The sequence below is a fragment of the Herpailurus yagouaroundi genome, unplaced genomic scaffold (genome assembly GCF_014898765.1).
Source record: "Herpailurus yagouaroundi ecotype Mexico unplaced genomic scaffold, PumYag 184, whole genome shotgun sequence".
In the NCBI taxonomy this organism is placed as follows: domain Eukaryota; kingdom Metazoa; phylum Chordata; class Mammalia; order Carnivora; family Felidae; genus Herpailurus; species Herpailurus yagouaroundi.
The window spans coordinates 867,852-888,935 of record NW_024412415.1 but is presented as its reverse complement, the minus strand read 5'-3'; the positions used below and the strand labels follow the sequence as shown (position 1 = coordinate 888,935).

The 21,084-nt window shown below is 44.7% G+C and overlaps 1 protein-coding gene across 1 annotated transcript in view; it reads left to right on the top strand.

Annotated features, from left to right (window-relative positions):
• Positions 1-21,084, top strand: part of RYR3 (ryanodine receptor 3) — a 529,492-nt gene that overhangs the window by 268,702 nt on the left and 239,706 nt on the right. Inside the window, exons 13-17 of the mRNA XM_040492205.1 lie at positions 6,981-7,149; positions 8,497-8,632; positions 11,587-11,682; positions 13,449-13,567; positions 20,726-20,859. Of these exons, the coding sequence (XP_040348139.1) occupies positions 6,981-7,149; positions 8,497-8,632; positions 11,587-11,682; positions 13,449-13,567; positions 20,726-20,859 (654 nt within the window). The remainder of the gene's footprint in view (positions 1-6,980; positions 7,150-8,496; positions 8,633-11,586; positions 11,683-13,448; positions 13,568-20,725; positions 20,860-21,084) is intronic.

Below are 21,084 nucleotides of genomic sequence, written 5' to 3'. Positions count from 1 at the left end.
AGGCTCAGAACTGTCAGCACTGAGCCTAATGTGGGGCTCGAACTCCCTCTCTGTTTCTGTCTCTCTCAACAATGAATAAACATGAAAAAACTCCCCATTTCCTCCCCTCCCCCCCCCCCGCTGCAGCCCCCCCCCCCCCCACTTCAGCTCCTGGTAACCATGATACAACCTTCCTGTGAATTTGACTGACTTAATTAGAATCCTACAATATCTTTTTGTGCCTTGCTTATTTCACTTAACAAAGTCTTCAAGATTCACTCATACTGTAGCATGTTAGAATTTCTTTCCTTCTTAAGGTTGAATAATATTACGTTGTATGCAAATACTACATTTGGTTTATCCATTCATCCATCAGTGGACATGTAGGTATGTTCAATTTTTTAGGAAACTGAAAACCTGCCTTCCAAAGTAGACACACTGTTAGACACTCCACACAGAATATATAAAGTTCCAGTTTCTCCACATCCTTATTGTCTGACTTTTAATTGTATATATTCTAGTGGATATGAAGTGGTATCCCATTATGGTTTTAATTTGCATTTCCAAAATGACTAATGATTTTTAACATCTTTTCATGTGCTTATTCGTATCTCTTCTTTAGTAAAATGTAATCAGGGCTTTTGCCTGTTTTTTTAGTTGGGTGGTTTGTCCTCACGCTGACATTTGACAGTTTTTTGTATCTTCCGGATGCATGTTTTTTATTGATTCATGATTTGCAACTGTTTTCTCTTAGTTTGTGGCTTTTGTTCTCATTTTCTTAATGATGTCTTTTGAAGCACAAAAGGTTTAATTTTGGTGAAGTCCTATATGACATAACTTTTTTTCTGGACTGTGCTTTTGGGTGTCCCCAGAGTCACCAAGACTTTCTCCTGTGTTTTCTTCTGAAAGTTATATAATTTTAGCTCTTATATTTAGGCTGAGGTTGCATGTTGGATCAATTTTTATACATGGTCTGAGGTAATACGAATTGAAATTTATTTAAGTGGATCCTGTAGATACCTTGTTGTCCCTGTACAATTTGCTGACTAGACCATCCTTTCCCCCATCACATTGCCTTGGCACCTTTGTCAAAAGTCAAGTGACCGTAAATATAAGGGTTTATTTTTGGACCCTCAGTTCTATTCCACTGGCTTTCATACCTGTGATTATGCCAAAATGACAAACATAACTTTGTAGTAAGTATTGAAATCAGATACAGTGAATCCTCCAGTTTTGTACTTTTTTTTGCAAAATTCTATTGGCTCTTCTGAATCCTTTGAATTCCCATATAAATTTTAGGGTAAAGGTGTCAGTTTTTGCAAAACAGCCTGCCAGTATTTTTATAGAGAATGGTTTGAACCTTTAGACCAATTTTGGGAGAACTTTTATCTTAATTATCCTGAGGCTTTTGATTCATAAACATAGAATGTCTCTCCATTTATTTTTCTTGAATTCCTTTCAGCAAGGTATTACAGTTTTCAGTGTTTAAGTCTTGGGCTGCTTTTGTAAAATTTGTTCCTAAGTATTTTTTTTTATGTTTGTTTATTTTTTTTTATTTAAAAAAAATTTTTTTTAACGTTTATTTATTTTTGAGACAGAGAGAGACAGAGCATGAATGGGGGAGGGGCAGAGAGAGAGGGAGACACAGAATTGGAAGCAGGCTCCAGGCTCTGAGCCATCAGCCCAGAGCCCGACGCGGGGCTCGAACTCACGGACTGTGAGATGGTGACATGAGCCGAAGTCGGACGCTTAACCGACTGAGCCACCCAGGCGCCCCATGTTTGTTTATTTTTGAGACAGAGAGGCACAGAGTGCGAGTGGGGGAGGGACAGAGAGAGAGAGAGAGACAGAATCCAAAGCAGGTTTCTGACTCTGAACTGTCAGCACAGAGCCCCACGTGGGGCTTGAACTCCGTAACTATGAGATCATGACCTGAGCTGTACTCAGACGCCTAACCAACTGAGCCACCCAGGTGCCCCCTAAGTATTTATTTCTGATGCTACTACAAATGGAATTATTTTCTTAATTTCTTTTCAGATTTTTCACTGCGTAAATAATACTGGCATATAGAAATTGAGTTTTAAAAATATCCATCATATATCCTGTGACTTAATTGAAAATTATTATTCTGGTGGATGTGTGTGTGTGTACACACGTGCTTTATCTACATAAAGGGTCATATTATCTGTGAATAAAGAAAGTTTTATTTTTTCCTTTCCAATATGGATGCCCTTTCTTCCCACCCACCACCACCACCACCTCATGACTGCACTGACTAGAACATCCACTATGATGTGAAATCAAAGTGGAAGGAACAGACATCCTTGTTTTGTTCCTGATCTTAGCAGGAGAACATTCAGTCTTTGATTATTAAATATGAAGTTAACTGTAGGGTTTTTATAAATTCCCTTTATTGGGATGAAGAAGTTCTCTTTTTATTCCTAGTTTGTTGAGAGGTTTCTTTCATCTTGAATGAGTTAGATTTTGACAGTCTTTTTTTCTTTGTCTATTGAGATGATTGTATGGTTTTTGCCCTTCATTAATACAGTTCCATTAGAAGATGTTACATTAACTGAGAATAGGGTGTTTAATTTCTCACTAGTAGGTTGACTTGTCTGTTTCTCCCTCAATTCTCTCAACTTTTGCTTCATATATTGTGGTCTCTGTTGTTACATGGTTATATGTTTATAATAGGTATATCTTGCTGATAAATTGACTCTTTCATAGTTGCAAAACATTTCCCTTTTTTCTTTGTGAACATCTTTTATCTTCAAGTCTGTTTTGTAGAGCCACACCAGATGCCTTATATGCAGATTATGGTTACTGTTTGCATGGTGTAAGTTCTTCAGTCCTCTTACTTGCACCCTGTATCTTTGAATCTATAAAGTGGTCTTATAGAGAGCATACACTGAATTTTTATTTTTTTTATTTTTTTTATTTTTTTATTTAAAAAAAAAATTTTTTTTTCAACATTTATTTATTTTTGGGACAGAGAGAGACAGAGCATGAACGGGGGAGGGACGGAGAGAGAGGGAGACACAGAATCGGAAACAGGCTCCAGGCTCTGAGCCATCAGCCCAGAGCCCGACGCGGGGCTCGAACTCCCGGACCGCGAGATCGTGACCTGGCTGAAGTCGGACGCTTAACCGACTGCGCCACCCAGGCGCCCCTGAATTTTTATTTTTATGTATTCTGACAAGTGTCCTCCTTTTATTGGTGTGTGTAATCCATTTATAGATAATGTAGTTATTCAAATTGTTGGATTTATGCCTGCCATTTTGCTGATTTTTATAGATCTCATGTTCTTTTTTCCTCTCTTCCTCTTATTGCCTTCTTTTGTGTTAAATAGATATTTTCTAGTTTACCATTTTCATTTCTTTAAGGTTTTTTGGTTTGTTTGTTTTTATTTTGCTACTTTTTTGAGTTATATTCCTAGTGGTTGCCCTAGGAAACTCACTCTGTTTTGGACTTCCAACACTCCACCTCGGATTAATACTAACTTATGTAAAATAAAGCAACTTTGCTCCAGTATTACTTTCCTCCTCCTTGTGATAATATTGTCATGTATATATATTACATCCCCATATGTTATAAGCCCAGTTTTAGCATTATTTTCTTATCCATTTGTGTTTTTTAAAATATAAAAACAAAAGAGAAATGAATATGTTTATACCATATTTTATATTTACCTGCACAATTACCTTTACCAGTGCTCTTTATTCCTAGATGTGGATTCTGCTTACTGTCTGGTGTCATTTTATTTCAGCCTGAAGGGCTTCCCTTAGTCTTTCTTAGAAGGCAAGCCTGGTTGGCTTGTAAATATTTCTTACAAGTATTTGCTGATGGACCTGCTTGTGGGCTAGATGACACATTCAGAGTTCAGATAGTTTTAGGTCTGTTCTGGATTTTGCTTTCTGCTTGTACAAAACCTCATATTCGGCCAGAGATGAGTAGATAACTAGGTCCCTCTCCAGTACTTTCTGAGCATGTGTGGCCTTGCTCATTGTCTACCCCACCTTGTTAGAACTTCTTTGGTCTGAAGCTGGAAGAAAGCATGGAAACAGCCTCAGACTGAAACATCATAGACTCCTACTGTTCTTACTGAGGCTCATTATTTAATAAATCAATCAGTCGATCAGTCTCAATTTATTGTATGGCTTTGGTCAATTTCCAGAGTCCTAAAACAATTGTTTTAGATGATTTATCCCAAGTTTATCATTATTTTGCGGGAGAGAGGATTTCCTGAGCTCCTCACTCAGCTGTTCTGGATGTTTCCCTTTCAATGGGGGACATTCTGGATTCTCCAAGCCATAAGATTTTTTTTTTTTTTGGAAGAAAGGAGGACTACTGAAAAACAAACCCATGCAGCAGTGAAGGGGGCTGCAAAAGCCATAGCACTTGAAATTTTCAAGAGCTGGGAAATGAAGGATAAAAAATCATTTGTGAGTAAGATTCTCCTCTCCTGTCTCTTTTGAGAAACCAACAGAACATGCTGTGTACAGTGGAAGCCAGAAGGACAGGGGGTGGCCTTCTGGGAAGAAGCACATTAAAGTTAAATTAATAGGGAAGGAAGAAGAAAGAACAATGAGGAAGAAAGGTTGGCGTTGGCTTGTGCTGTCTCATCATCCTCTGGTCAGTTGCTGGGAGCTGTCCAATAGGACAGATGAACAATGTGAGGGGTGAGGGAGTCTCAGAAATCCTGCTGACGAGTAGATATTGCCCAGCTGTCCTGAGTTTAACCTTATGATCGAAACAATACATAAATAGTTGTGTTATGGTAATAGTATGGTAAATATTCAGAATCCCTGGGATTGTACTTGAATTAAACAAAAGAAGTCCTTGGAAAGATCTGAGAAGGTAGTGGGGCAGTGGCTGAAGTAGGGAGTGAAAGATGGCTGGGATAAAGTAGGTACCATTGTAGTTAGTTCTGAATTGAGACATCATCTTGTCCCTATCCTTCTTGGTACATCTGGGCCTCCTCCCCAAGGTTCTGGAGTAGAACATGAGCGCCCTAAAGCCATTCAGAGGTCGTGTCTGTTTCCCCACTGCCGGGCATGTGGTATGTGCTCTGTTTTGAGGGAAGGGGGGGATCTGCCTTAGTCCAGCGGAAGACTATTATATTGAGGTGTCTCGCAAGGACAAGATAAAGCAATCGAACATTGAGAACCCACCGAAAAAATTAGACCCAGAAGCACCCTGGCAATAGTAGATAGTACCTTTCCTATTTTCCAGGGGGAAAGTGAAGCCCAAGAGGCTTAGAAGCAGGCACTCCAGATAGCACATGTTCATGGCATTGACTATAACTTGGGTTTCCCAAACCCCTGTAAGTTGCCCTTTCAAACTACAAAATGCCAGCAAATCTCTTGTATGTTTTCATCTTTATTTTAATCACACACTTTTTACTGAACTGGTGTCATTGTTTCTAGTAGACTTAAAATGTTTTTATAAAGGGGGGTGAGTGGGGCTAGGGGACTCTGCAACTGGACCAAACATACTGGGGAGACTGTGTTCATTTTTCTCTGAATCGAGAACTGGAAAGTCATTCCCAATTAGGTTTTGTAGTCTCAAACCTTCACCTCATGTCCTCACAGCAGGTATACTATAATATCTCAGATAGTCATTAGCATTCCTTGAGCACCTCCACGGTCCAGAGCATACACTCATGAGAAGGATCTCCCTGCCTGTAATCCACTGGTGTTCTGTCCTTACTGCATGCACTTGTCATTTTTTTTTATGTTTGTTTGTTTTGAGACGGGGTGGCAGGCGGTGGGGGGAGAGCTCCCAACCAAGCTCCATAATGTCAGTGTAGAGCCCGATGTGGGGCTTGAACCCATGAACCATGAGATCATGACCTGAGCTGAAGTCAGATGCTTAGCCCACTGAGACACCCAGGCGCCCCAACACTTGTCATTTTTATGTACAAAATTGGAATTGTCACTTCATAAGCTGAGGGTTCTTAGGGCTTATTAAGCCTTTGCTTCAGGCCTAGATAACAGTCTTTTCTTAGCATGTGTCCAGGTTAATATATAACTAAATTCACTGTAAATTCAAGGAGAAGGCCTTAGAAATTGACCCAAGGAAAAGCCATGACGTTATTTATACCAATTCCACCAATTCTCAGTCCCCTGGGGCCATGATGCATTTACACGGGGGCTGGCTCCATTTCCCCCTTCCTCTTTTTTAGCCTTTACCTTCCAGAAGGCTCACCAGTGTACCTGCCAAGGACATGGGAAATTGAGGGCTTATTTTGCCATCTGTGGAGGTTTGTGGTCTCTCTGCATTGACAGGATTTAATAACAAGACTTCTTGAAAAATTATGACAGAGTCAGAAACACAGATTCAGGATAGAAGGATCACAACAGAGAAAGAGGGATGGTGGGGAGGGTAACACTGAGGAGGGAGAGGGACATGAAGACAGAAGGAGAGAAGGATGTCACAAGATGGCGGGGTTGTTGAGAATGAGGACGGAGGGCACACAGAGGAAGTCTGAAGGAGATAACAAATGAGGAAGGGGGAGCTGGTGTGTGAGTGCACATGCATAAAACCTGTAAGAGAAAAACACATGCAGAGACATGAAAAATGTGCAGAGAGATACACAGAGAGAGAAGACAAAAATACAGATGGAGGGAGAGACCCAGTGATAGAAGCCCTTCCGCCCCTATGTTTAACCTATTCCGAGAAGAATCTGTGATAGTTCCAAACAACCATGAGTGAATAAGTTTATGATTTTTAAATCTGTTTTTACTTTTAAAAATGAAAAAGTGTGGCAGGCGGCCACAGGTCATCTCCCTTTATTTATGAAATGGCCTGCAAATCGAAGGAGGCGTTTTCTTCTGTTGTCTGTTGGTGGTCATTCCCTGAGTGACTGCTGCAGGAAGCCGTGCGCTGCGCCCCATGTGGGGCAGGTAAGAGCCAGGATCTGGTGGGTGCTTGTCAGGGACGCTGCCTGAAGGCCCGTGTCTGAGCCACGTCCACGTCTGTGTCCGTCTTGTGTTCTTTAGTGGGAACAATCGTACGGCGGCCCCCATCACCCTGCCGATAGAAGAGGTCCTGCAGACCTTACAGGACCTGATCGCCTACTTCCAGCCCCCGGAGGAGGAGATGCAACACGAAGACAAACAGAACAAGCTCCGCTCACTTAAGAACAGACAGAATCTTTTCAAGGAAGAAGTAAGTCTAGAAAATTGAACATCGCGATTCTCTTTGCGTCCGCCGCTAAAACATCCCTGTGATGGCATTTGAGCCTTGTGTGCATGCGTGCACGTAGTTATGAAAGAACAAGAAAGGAAGGAAGCTGGGAAGAAAAGGATTAAATAGAAGCCAACCTTCCCTGTCCACCGCACCGGGTTACACTACCAATATACGTTGTAACCGTGCACATTGGCACACTCAAACCAAACTGTATTTGAGAGCTTTGTTGCCACAGTGCATGTGTGTATCCCAAATCTATTGTTACTAAACCTCAACTATTAGAGCATGCCATTGGCTGTGATTGCCAAGTTTTGGAAGATGTCAGAATTACCTAGAAAACCTGTTTGAAAAAATACACATGGCCAGGTTCTACCACTTTGGAAATGACTGAGGAGCTGGTTTGAAAGGTAACAAGTAAAGATCCAGGTCTGACTTAGAACCTGAGCATCTGAGTCACCAGAGATGGGACCTGGATGCAAGGAAAAACAAACCTGGGACTTGGCGGGGGCTCTGGCTCGGGTTCTGCCTCCGTCCTTGGTTAGGCGGGATCTTAGGTCACATGCCTTCTTTGAACACTGACGTGATGATTTGGCAGTAAGAGGCCATGGTCGCCCTCCTGTCCGGCCCCCATTCCCGGGGACAGGGCTTATCCCTTGGGCATTTCCAAAGTCATTGGCCTGGAATATAAGACTGACCCTGCTCAGTCTTCTGATCCAAGCAGACTGGCTTTGGGGACATTACGCCTGAAAGGCTACTGAAACTGTATGTCTTTAAGAACAACTAGGCACAGATGTTTTCACTGGGTGGCATAGTATTGTAATGTAGAAGAAAAGTAGTTAAAAATCCACTTTGATTTTATTGTCTCTTAATCCTACCCTTTTGCCAGGGGGAGAGGGAGGAAGCAAGCATGGTTTTCCTTGTGCATCTGAATGGAACTTCCTGAACTCACTTGACATTTGACAGGAAAATAAGAACTATCTGTAGGGCTGTTTCTGGGTGAGTCAGAACCATTTCCCACCAGACACAGAGCAAGCTGTTGTGAGAGTCACTCACGCTCCCTCTTGTGATAGGTCCTTAGATTGAGATAATCACACGGGGGCAAACCCGCCACGAGGAAACCGCTAACTCATGCTCCAAATGGATGCCCCGTGTGTCTCAGAGGCCTAAGAATGTGTACATTTTGTTTTTAGGGGGAAAAAAGATCGTGAAGGTCTGTTAGCACATTAGCATTACGAGCTTTCAAAGGTGAATGACGTGGGAGGGAAAAGAACAAAAGGCTCCTGCTTTCTCAGGGGCTTTCACTCTTTCCCCCACTCTCCTTCGCAGGGAATGTTGGCCCTTGTGTTAAACTGCATCGATCGCTTAAACATCTACAACAGCGTGGCGCACTTTGCAGGAATTGCAAGGGAGGAGAGTGGCATGGCTTGGAAAGAGATCCTGCGCCTGCTATACAAACTGCTGGGTAAGCACACCCCCGGAGCCTCTCCCCGGGAGGATTTCCAAGGGTGTCTGTGCAAGATCGCCGATCCGGCCTCACTCCTTGGACACCTTTTGTTAACCGGTTGATTCCAGCCCAGCACTGTTCGTTCTGTTCGCCAGCAACTTACAGTACTTTCCACACTTAGAGCAAGAAGGCAGCAGCGAGTGGAAGGGGATTGTGATCAGCCCAGCCAAAACTACCTGTACAACCTTTGACAGTCATTACTGTCTCCGAACCTCAGTCCCTCCTCTTTATTTTTTTTTAATAGTTTATTTATTTAGAGAGCATGCATGCACGGGAGGGGCAGAGAGAGAGAGAGGGAGAGAGAGAACACACACGCTCACACAGGCACATGGGAGGGAGAGAGGGAGGGAGAAAATCCCAAGCAGGCTCCTTGCTGTCAGTGCAGAGCCTGACCTGGGGCTTAATCCTAGGAACTGTGAGATCATGACGTGAGCCAGAAACCAAGAGACACTTAACCGACTGAGCCACCCAGGTGCCCCCAGTCCTTCCTCTTTAAAATGAGGGGGTGCATCTGTGTGGCTCAGTCGGTTAAGTGTCTGACTTCAGCTCAGGTCGTGATCTTGTGGTTTGTGAGTTCGGGCCCCGCGTCGGGCTCTGTGCTGACAGTTCAGAGCCTGGACCCTGCTTCAGATTCTGTGTCTCCCTCTCTCTTTCTGCTTCTTCCCCACTCACACTCTGTCTCTCTCTCCTTCAAAAGTAAATAAACATTTAAAAAATTTAAAAAAAAATTTTTTTAACATTTTATTTATTTTTGAGACAGGGAGAGACAGGGCATGAACAGGGGAAGGTCAGAGAGAGGGAGACACAGAATCTGAAACAGGCTCCAGGCTCTGAGCCATCAGCCCAGAGCCCGACGCAGGGCTCGAACTCACGGACCGCGAGATCATGACCTGAGCCGAAGGCGGCCGCTTAACTGACTGACCCACCCAGGGGCCCCTAAAAAAATTTGTTTTAATAAAATGAGGGAACAAGACTAGAATATGTTTGCAGTGCGTTCCACTTTTAGACTCGGGCACTTGCACTTGAAGGACAGTCACTCTTTTCAGCTCCCTGACCTGTCCCTGACCTCTTGTTGGTTGGTCGTGATTCCTGCCACTTTGGCCTGTTCATTATTTAATTTGGGGGGGGGGGGAGGGGCGACAAAGGCGGGGAGTAAGGAGGTTCGGCGCCCAGCCTTTCTTCTCACAACACCAGTGGGGGTGATGTCCTGGGGCCTGTTCTAACCAGTGCCACCACAGGGCCCAGCCAGCAAGCTACAGGAGGAAGGCAGTGGAAGACAGTATCCGCCCGAATGGGAAGGTAGCCACCGGTAGGTGCTTGGAGATGGTGACAAGGCAGCATTTGGGGGTTTGCTCAGAAGTGTATGTCCCGTTAGAGAAAGTCCATAGAAAGTTGAGCGGGCCAGAGGGGAACCAGCAACATCAGGTTGGACCCATTCTCGATGTCGAGGGTCAGGCTGATTGTACTACCACCATTCTGTGTGACGTTGTGAAGTCCCTTCCAACACTAATACTTTCTACCGGTATGCTCAAACTCAACAGCAATTATACAAAAAAAAGCAGTTATTGAGCTTTTCTGCCAAGCAGTAGAATATCTTTTTGATCTGCCCAACAACACCTTCAGGTATAGGCACTGTTAACCATTTAGTCATGAATCCGAAGAAACTGATGCTCACAAAGTCGTAACGTACCCAAGGTCATACATGTAGTATGGGAAGGAACTACGGTGTGAGGCCGCCTGACTCCAGCACCCTGTGCTTAACCCCTTTGCTGCTGCAGACCTGAAAGTGGTTTGGGGGGGTCAAACTCAATCCAGCCCTCCTCTGACCGTGGAGGTACAAAGCAGAGGTCCTCAGGAAGACTTTTCCCTCATCCAGGTATCTCTGAAGCATCTGTGAAACCTGTCTTTGAAAACCAACAGCATGAAGAGCATGGGACCAGTGGTTTAGGTGGATTCATTGCAGAGGCCTGTGGAGGGAAGGTTGCTTGGTCTAGTTTGGTGAAAATCTCCTGACAGCATATTCTCTCCCACCCTTAGCAGTGTTCTCTACCAGTGGTTCTCAACTTGGAGCAGGCATCAGAATCAGCTGGAGGGCTGGTTAAAAGTCTCATCCCCAGAGTTTCTGAATCCTTAGATCTGGGATAAGGCCAGAGAATTTGCATATCTAACAAGTTCTCAGGTGAAGCATTCTGGCCTCCACAGACCACACTTTGGGAACCCTCGTCATATGCTGATGTGTTTTAGGTATTTTAGAGTTTCCTGTTTTGCAGTTATTGGCCTGTTCGTTTGTTTTTAAAATATTTTTTTAATGTTTATTTTTTGAGAGACAGAGAGTGAGCAGGGGAGGGGCAGAGAGAGAGGGAGACACAAAATCCGAAGCAGGCTCCAGGCTCTGAGCTGTCAGCACAGTGCCCGAGGCGGGGCTCAAACTCACGAACGGGGAGATCATGACCTGAGCTGAAGTCGGACACTCAAGGGACTGAGCCACCCAGGCGCCCTTGCCTGTTTGTTTCACCTACCTTTCCAGCTGTTTCACTGGGATGCCTCCCTTTAGCATTGAAAAATAGCAACTCTGTAGCTGGGTTTAAGAAAACAGTGCAGAGAATGGAGTTCTTAAACCAGTAACCAAGCAGGTATCTGCTGCTGTGTTCCCGCTGCTCTGTTCCCACTGCTCTGTTCCCAGCAAGTAGGCAGGTGCTTGGTACATAGATTCTCTGGAATAGTTGAGTGAATGGTAGATTTTCACTTTGCTAAGTATAGGAACAATTGTATCAAAGGGCTTGGAAGGGGAAGATGGTTACACACAGTTCCTTTTTGTTGCTAAGCAGGTGCTGTGCTTAACAGTTTCCCAAATTCTTATGCCCATCCTCCTGCCCTTTAACCTACATGTTCCAATGTGTCCTTGTTTGCAGCTGCTCTCATTCGTGGAAACAGAAACAACTGTGCTCAATTCTCTAATAACCTTGATTGGCTAATCAGCAAATTGGATAGACTAGAATCTTCCTCAGGTAAGTGTTCACAGGAAACCACTGAAGAAGGTGGGGTTTTTTCTTTCTGGAAAAAAAAAAAAATAAAAGTTGTATCTTTGAATAATTCTATTTTCCCACTGAGGTGTAAGCAATCCTGGAGTGATTACTTCAACAAAGAGAAGGTCCTGAATCTTTCTGGTGCTGCTGTGACTTTATGTAACCACTCTAACCCAGACTTCAATGATTTCCTTTTCTGTTTCACTTTTCACTTTGTGTGTTTATCTCCATCCCCTGGATCCTTTCATTGCCCCCCACCCAGGCAGTGGTCTCCTACCTGCTCCTTGCAGTTCTTTTCCTTGGGCTTCTGAACCCTCTCTGAACATGCTTACCCTATTGTGGTCAGAAGCAGACTGAAGGATGACATGGGATAGGAGGAAATGATGGTCCTCCCTCCTGCTAAGTCACCCTTGACATCTATCTATAATGCTTCTTGATGACTCGCAGAGAATTTGAGCCAAGAGAATGGTTGTTGTTGGTAAGTTAAGTAACTGGGCTGTGAAGCTCAACCATTGGCTTCCTCGGCGATGAGAGAACATGACAGCTGCAGACCCCTCTCTGGAAAGCTAAAAGGTTTTGATGCTTTTTTCATTGTCCAGAGGTGGCCTGAACTTGGACAGGCCAAAGGAAGGCTCCCCTAAGGTCTATCCACCTACACCTATGTATTCTCAAGCCCCTGTTTTTTCATCAGTGCCTCCTCCATGGGCCATATTACATTTCATAATAATTTATGAAAACCTTGAGAAAACCGGAACCAAGGGGAGTGTTTTCAATAAAACCAATAGATACTCGCCAACTACTTCCCTTATATTTTCATCACGGTGTGTTACCCTTGTAGGTGCCAGGTTGCAAGGGCACCAGTTAGTGTTTCTTAAGCCTTCCCTTCACAGAGAAAACCATCTAGTGTGCTGAGTAAAGAGGCAAAGGTAAACATTATTTAGTGAATTTATAGTTTGCTTGGTACACCAGTACATCTAAAATGAAAATACTTTCTGGGGTGGTTCCTAGAAAAACTCTTAGGCAAGGAACACTTACAATATTTCCTAAATTATTTGAAGGACCTCTAGAATTGACACTAAACTGGGCATCCGCCATTTTAATTAAGTATTGCTTGGTCTGACCAAGTGAAGAATTCCATTTTACCGCTGCTCCTCTACATTTTTTTCTTTTTTTAACTGAAGTGTGACCAACATACAGTATTCTGTTAGTTTCAGGTGTACAATATAGTGATTCAGCAATTCTATCAATTACCCAGTGTTCATCATAAGTGTGCTCTTAATCCCCTTGACCTGATTTCACCCATCCCCCACCCACCTCCCCTCTGGTAACCACCAGTTTGTTCTCTGTATTTGAGTCTGTTCTGTCTCTTGCTTTCTTTGTTTCGTTTCTTAAATTCCACACATGGGTGAAATCAAATAGTATTTGTTGTTCTCTGACTTACTTAACTTGCTGCTTCTCTATATCTTGACATAGAAGGATCATGTCTTTGTCTAAGAAGGAGGAAGGTGAGGTTAGTGCCTAAGGAAATACCCTCTCTAAATCACAGACTTCTTAGGCCCCAGAGGCTCCTGAAGTCTACCAGAGATGGCTACAGTCTTTCTTCTGGCTGGAAATATTTAATACATTCAAGGAGCTGATAATATTCTGTCCCCTCAGGATGGTCCTTTCAGTTACAATTCAGGTTTCTGAAGTGCGGTCGGTTCTGCAGGTTTTTTAACATCCACACGATTTTTGTGGCATTTATACAGGTATCTTGGAAGTTTTGCACTGCATCTTGACTGAAAGCCCAGAAGCCTTAAATCTGATAGCAGAGGGCCACATCAAGTCTATCATCTCCCTGTTGGATAAGCATGGGCGGAATCACAAGGTGGGTATCAGAAAGAAGAACCCAAACAGGGATGGACTTCTGCTGCTTAATCACCAGTGTGTGTTACTGAGAGCATGTTGACTAGTCTGTTTCTTGGCTCTGATTTGAGGGTAGGGAAAAGAAAAACACTTTGGGAAACTGAGGTTCTGAAAGACACTTCCTGCCCTAGGAGCACACTCCAAGGCAGACGGTCACACTGGGTCTTGGAGGTCCTTTCTCTCTTTCCACCAGCTTCACAAGCCCAGCTCATCCATCACCTTCAGCCCTGAACATGGAGCCGACTGCATAAGGTGCTGGGCTGGGGTGAGTGCAAGACCTACCCTGGGGTCTAGGAACTTAGTAGTGGAACAGCTAATACCAAGCTGTAGAAAGAAGATACACAAAAATCAGATAAAAATAGCATAGAAAGTCTTGGCAACTGGCTTGTTATTAAATGAAATCAGATTTACCCTGAGCCGCACCAAGCGAAGGAAGTGAATCTACTTTTTTGCTCATGAGCAAGCAAGAGCACAGAGACAAAATTGCTGTGTGCTTTGGGGCCTCATTTATATCATCTGCGCAGTGGAGACAGTGCTACCTCATTTGCTAAGGTAGAAAGCTCCATCAGTTTTTTAGGGGTCTTAAAGTTCTGTCATCTCTGTTTTTATGGAATCATGTGTTGAAGACACCCGATTTGCAGGGAAAGTCTATTAAAATACGCTTTTTCCTGACTCTTCAACATCAGCCCTGTGGTTGGGGAGTTCCTGCCCTAATTAGTGAGCAGGCAGGTACCCCAAGGCCGAGAGGGTGTATTTCAAGAGCAGATGACATGAGCGGCCACGGCTTTGCTCCTGCAGTGACGAAAACTCAGCTTGGTCACTGGCCCTCTGTGTTCACCATCATTGGAGGGCGCTGCTTATTTGAGACACGTTTCAGGGGGTCCAGGAGAATAAGCCTCTGCAGCATTGCTTAGCTGTGCCTTCCTTAGGAAGCAGAAAAGCCATGGTCCTTAGCATCTGTGAAATTGCTTGGCAAAGAAGAGAAAGAAATATGTGGGGCTTGCAATTGCTTTCCCAAATGGGGTAAATCAAAAGCAGGCATGAGGCTCCAGCATCAGACCAGTGTCTGTATGCTCCGACATGTTCTCTCCTGTCAGCAAAGCATAATAAGAGTAATTGATAAGCACCCAGGAAACACATGGTCTGGGCCATGAGCTACATGCAGATGTCAGGAAGAGCCCTTTGGCTAGAGAAAAGCTTCTGTTGTTTCGTTGCTCCTGGGTCATCTTGATGGTCAGACCACATAACGCACTTCACGAATAACCAGCTTTGTTATGGCTTCTTTCAGCCAAGAGCTACAGAGCATTTAATGGATGTCGCTTGGTGGCGAGTTGATGACTATTCTGCCCATTCCACAGTTGAGAAATCTGAGGCCAGTAAGCTGAAGGACTTTGCTACAAATCACTACCTGCTCTGATAGGTTACCCGAGTGTAGTAGCAGGGCGGTCTTTAATCTTTGGGAGCCAAGGCACTGAGAAATTCCGGCAATGTTAGAAAAGTTCACGCAGTATGTTCCCGGTACATAAAAGCCTCCTCAAGGATATCCCTTTTTTTGTCTCTTGATAGATTTTTGGATGAAGGTTGGTTTGCCATGAATTCAGGCCTTCCCTTAGAAATTATCTGGATAACTTTTATTTCCAAAGAGAAATCTGTCTCAAATCATCAATAAAGCTACCACAAATAGAGCTATTTGTGGTAGCTTTATAAAGAATGTGCAGAGTGAAGGCCAGACTTCTGCTGTGACGTTTTCTTTTTGCTTGGAAAATGTCAAGGTGATGTTTTGCTCTCCATGCTGCTCTTTTTTCTCCAGTCGTGGGTTTTCACATGTCTCTGATCTATTCACTTAGTTTTCCGTGAAGATAGTGGCTGAAAATACATAGAATTAAAAAAAAAATGTTTTAATGTTTATTTATTTTTGAGAGAGACCGTGTGAGCAGGGGAGGGGCAGAGAGAGAGGGAGACACAGAACCCAAAGCAGGGTCCAGGCTCTGAGCTGTCAGCACAGAGCCCGACGCGGGACCCAAACCCATGAACTGCGAGATCATGACCTGAGCCAAAGACGGACACTTAACTGACTGAGCCACCCAGGTACTGCAGAAAATACATAGAATTTTAGAAGCACAAAGCGCCTCACAGCTCTCCCATTAATAGCAACAGTAATTATGGTGACGACGATAGCTAACATTTGTTGTGCATTTGACAAATGCAAGGTGCTGTCCTCCACATTCCCATGCATTTTCTTTGTCCTCAGTATGACCCCATGATGTAGCATTGTTATTTCCACTTGTCGGTGGCAGAAACAAGGCTGAGACGTGGGCCCTGACATGTTAAGCCACGTGCCAGAGGCCACACAACTCGTTCACGACAGCCCAGGACCAGAGACTTTGAGTCTCCCCCTCAGCGTTTAATATTCTTTCCAGTGTTTCTCAAACTGCCGTCTGTGAACATGTTCTTTGGGGTCCACGTGTTCTGGGAGAATATTTTTAATTGCACGTTCTTATTTTTATAGTTCTCTAAAAACAAAACTGCACAGTGAAGAATTCATAATTAGAAGGCATTTTTAGACCAGTAAAGGTTTCTGAGACTGGAGTTTGCACTCCCCTGTGGGCCCATCTGTGGTCTTCAGGGTCGTGACATTTTTCTTTAAAAAAAAAAAAAAAAAGGTTTGTACATCTCATGGGTTTGATGAACCCCTTTTTGTACTGTTCCAGCTCTAATCACAGGTTTAGGACGGGAGTAGATACAGTGGTGGCAGTAATTAATGCCGCCTCTAAGATTTTTCACTTGTTAGCTCTCTCCCTGACGTGGAAAGCATTGCCACTCATCTAAAGCATGATCCAATGGAGGTCAGAAAGTTCGAGGGAAAGAACACAATCTCTGGAGTGAAAAGACCATTCTCCGAATGCTCTCTGCCCCTCGACCTCTCAGTGCCTTGACTCGTGCTGAAATCTCCACCTCTCCTCACTTCTTAGTTTTCCAGCACCCATGAAAAATTCTGTCTGCCCTTCAAAACTTACTCAAATGCCACTCCTCCTTGAAGTTTTCTTTTTTTTTTTTTTAAATGTTTATCTTGAGAGAGAGCAAGTGAGAGAGTGTGAGCAGGGGAGGGGCAGAGACACGAGGGGAGAGAGAGAGAGAAAGAGAGAGAGAATCCCAAGCAGACTCCACACTGTCAGTGCAGAGCCTGACGTGGCACTTAAACCCACAAACCGTGAGATTGTGACCAGAGCCAGAATCGAGAGCCTGACATTCCACCATCTGAGCCACTCAGGTGCTCTGAGGAGACTTTCTCTGATACCAGTTGGATGTGATCTCCTCTCCTCCATCCTACCACTAGCCCTCCATTCCTTGGTGGTTCTGCTTCACCTATCACTGTAGTCATGTTTGCACATAGATTGCTCTCACAGAATCTACGTTCCTTCAGGGCAGGGACCAACTTTTCATTCCTCACAGTGCCAAGCTCATACATTACACATAGCAGGCATTTAATACATGTTTGTTGAGGGTGTCCTAAATGAATAAAAGCAATGAATGGAGCCAGAATACATTCCCATCTCACCTTGGATGGAAGCTCACCCATATGGACGGGCCTTGTCTCATCCAACAGATGGCTGGCTTATCAGAGCTAAGAAACACACTATGTCAGTAGCACTGGTTTTTCTTGTTTGGTGAAAAGAACAATTGGAACATTTTAAGTCGCCCTCTAATTTTCCCATGGACTAAGCATCTAATAATAAAAATAAAATCTGCCCTTTTTACTTGCCCCCAAGCCTATCTTACTCCAAACCTCCTCAGTAGTCACAAATATGTTTTATTTTTATGAGGATTTCGAGCCCCCAGTGAGAAAAATATATGGTAAAATTAACAACTTTGGTCCCAAAAAAGTAGACACCAGAATTGGAGGTTTGGCCTGGATTACGGGAAGATAGAACACAGGGAAGCATACCATTAACTCCCACGTAGTTGCTATAGTAGCTCCATGAAATTATCTCTGAGCCCCCAGGCAGCCAAGGCAATAGAGAAGCCTTTCTAGAAACCCAGTTCGCCTCTGCAGCAAGAAAAAAAAAAAAATCTGTTCCTCAGGGGCTTCAAAAATCTTCATTTTTCAAATACAGGACTCAATAAGAAGAATCACAGAATAAGTACCATTAGCATTTTTACAGCTTTTATACAGAATAATTACATTTTAGCATGGAGCTGTTTTTATAGATATAAGCTGAAGGGCAAAATGCAACAGCCAACTGATGTTTCCATGGTACGATAGGTGTTTATTTTTGAAGGAGAATTTCCACATAAGCCTCTGTTGGGGAGTAGAGACTAGTGGAAATAAAAAGCAGACGGAGAGGATCTTGAATGAAATGTGGGGTCTGAAAAGGAGGACAGCCAGAAGCCAATGACCTCCACAACACGAGCCAAGGACAGTCTCCAGTTGGGCCAGTGTATAGATTAGAGAAGCCTAACTCCTATGACAGCCCAGATTCTTACTAGGAAGATTTATCTTTGCTCCCATCACCACCCTAGGCCAGTCAGTGGGAGGGCTTCAGGCTGTGTGGCCACTCAGGGGAGACACGAGTTCCTTCCATCTCAAGGCTTCGCAGAAGGCAGTGTGCTTTACTCCTTGTGTTCAAATAAAGACTCTCAGCTGGTGAGTCTGGTGTGGGGAGGAGTGGAGGGGAACAGAGGAAGTGGTCCTTAACACCTGCATTTCTGGCAAGTTGCTAGGTGATGCCCTTGTCATCTTCCCCAGGACCCCTACTTCTGGCTGGGAGGAGAGTGTGAATGCTCAGAGGACTGCGTAGAAGATTTTTAGGGACCAGGCCTGAAAGCCATGTAGGTCATGTCCATCTGCATTCCATTGCCCACAACTCCGTCACATGACCCCACACACTGCAGGGTAGGCTGGGAAGTGGGGCCTCTGTGGGCTGTGGAGTAGAAGGAATTGGAGCTTGGTGACTGCTCGTCCATGCCTGCCACATCTAGCCACATTTCTCAGAGGCCACGAAAATGCTCCCTCTCCCTAAGTACAGATGACCCCCAGGCACAATACTTGTGGGTCCCCTGTGGTGGGCTGGCCTTGTCTACGTTCCCGTCACCTTGACAGGAACCCACTTAAACCTTCTCATATAGGCAGTCTGGCCACGTTGCCCTGTTTTACCCCGAGAAAGGCCTGCTCAAACAAAGCCTAAACAAGTCAGCCCCGTTGCTTTCTGGCATTGTTTATTTATAAGTGAGACATTTTATTAGGCAGGTCCTTCTCACAGAGCCTTTTTTCTCCTTGCTCTTCCTGCTGGATGTGAATTAAGCTCTGCTGTCCCTGTAGCTATGACAGCAAGGCTCCCGCAGCCGTCACTCGAAGGCAAAACCGATGAAAATGTCTGATAGGCTGGATGATAAGTATTTAATTTCCTGGCCATCTATGGCTCTTTCCTTAGAATGAGAAATTGTCCCCTGGATTTCCAGTTCCACAGTCGATATGTTTCACAGAGTGGGAATGGTAAGAGTTCTCCATTAAACTGCCTTTGGGATTCTTTTCTGCTTGTCCCATAAATGTGCTTTGTATTTATCTGGAACGAAATTGACATTCAGGGAGTCAGGTAGAAAATTGGTTTGTGAGAATTATGGATACTAATGCCAACAACCTGAATTCATCCAACCCCACTAAGCATCGAGTCTTAGTGGCCACTTTGAAAGACTGAAATGTGGCTGCCACAATTTTGTCGGTTATTATTTATCAACTGCCGTTTGCACACACCTCCCTGTAGGGGAGACAGGGGAGAGCAGTGCCTGGCCCAGAACAGTTTCCTCTGTCGATCTAGGCACACAAAATCTGAATGAGAGAGGATGCGGCACAAGGAGACTGTGGCTAGGAAGCCAGGGGCTGGGTTCCCACTTCCCACGCAGCTGGAAAATGAAGAGGTGCAGAGGTGGCTTGGTGGCTGGTCTCATAGGTTCAGGGAACACTTGGGCTCTGGAAGGTTTGCTCTCACTCTAGGAGAGAATGAGAGCGGGTGAAAGGTTGTTGAATACCACTAGTAGGAATAGAAGTGTCTCTTAACGAGCTTTGAGGAGACCCAGGAACTGGAATCTGCCCTACTGTGTTCTCTACTGACCTATGTGAGGTTCCCCAAGCCTGCTGCCTGTGAGGGACCTTGGTCAAATGGAAAGCTGAGTGCTGTTAGATAACAAAAATTCAAGGAGATTTTAAAGACCTGATTAGCTTTGTTAATCGATTCATGAATTGGGCAGCAACCCATCTAGCAGTAGAGGGGAGCTCCAAAGGGCTGCAGGAAAGGAAAGTCTTTGAAAGGAAGAGAGGAAGTGGGGGGAAAAGGAAATTACTAGCAAAGAATCCATTGTTTTAGGCAAGGTCACCCTCCTATTGGGAACAGAAGGGGTCTATCACTCAATTTCCTATTGCTGACCGGGAAATCCCCATGCTGACTGGTTAAAGGTTACATTCCTAGGGGTTTGAAACTACAATTAGATTAAGTATTAAGTCTTGGCTTACTGACTTGGGGCCTTAACCCAAGTGATGCCACTTGGGGCCTGTGGCTTTCTCTTTAACAGCACCTTTCATGAACAGCTATGAGTCCCTACTGATCATAGTGCAGGGGGTTTCCAAGGCTGGGCAGGAGCGTAAACTTAGCCTCGATGCCAATGAAGCACCTTCCAGGTCCTTCTGGGTCCATGCCCCATTCATGCACGACTCCCAAGAGGGTGTCAGGCCTGGGTTTTGTGCTCATCTGACCCTAGTCCTGCCATGGCTGGGATATTAACCCAGACAGTCTGTCTTCACAGCCCATAATCCCACCTGTTTTCACAGAACAGTGATCACAGGTCACATGCATAGTTGAGAGGGAAGGGGCCTAAGGTGAGGGCAAAGGGGCTAGAAGGAACCCAGCTTCGTGTCCCCCAGGGGCAGCAGGCTCCAGCATTGCTCACTGATTTTCCTGGTGAGGAAGGTGTGGTGGCCTTGACTCTGAATAGGTCCCCCCACCTGCCACCAGCCTCCCCTCGCTACTTCACAAGGCCCGCTTCCTTCCTATGTCTCGGCAATCAGGTCCTGCCCACTGTGCCCTCCAGGTGGTCCTAAGGCTTTGTGGGTTGTGTCCTGCTGCAGGTTCTGGATGTGCTGTGCTCCCTCTGTCTCTGCAATGGGGTCGCCGTGAGAGCCAACCAGAATCTGATTTGTGACAACTTGCTGCCCCGGAGAAACCTGCTCCTGCAGACGCGGCTGATTAACGACGTGACAAGGTGGGGCCACTATCATCATTCCACAGTGTCCATCTTGTTTCCAGACAAGAAAGGAAGAGGGCTGATCTGAACTCCAGGGCTGCATCCCCATGGTTTCCATGGCGAAGTGGGTACATAAGATGAGACTGGGCAGATGTGTGCTTTTTCAGGGCCCTGTACACCAGCCCTTTTCACAGGGTTTTAAACATTTCCCCTGGGGGCGCCTGGGTGGCGCAGTCGGTTAAG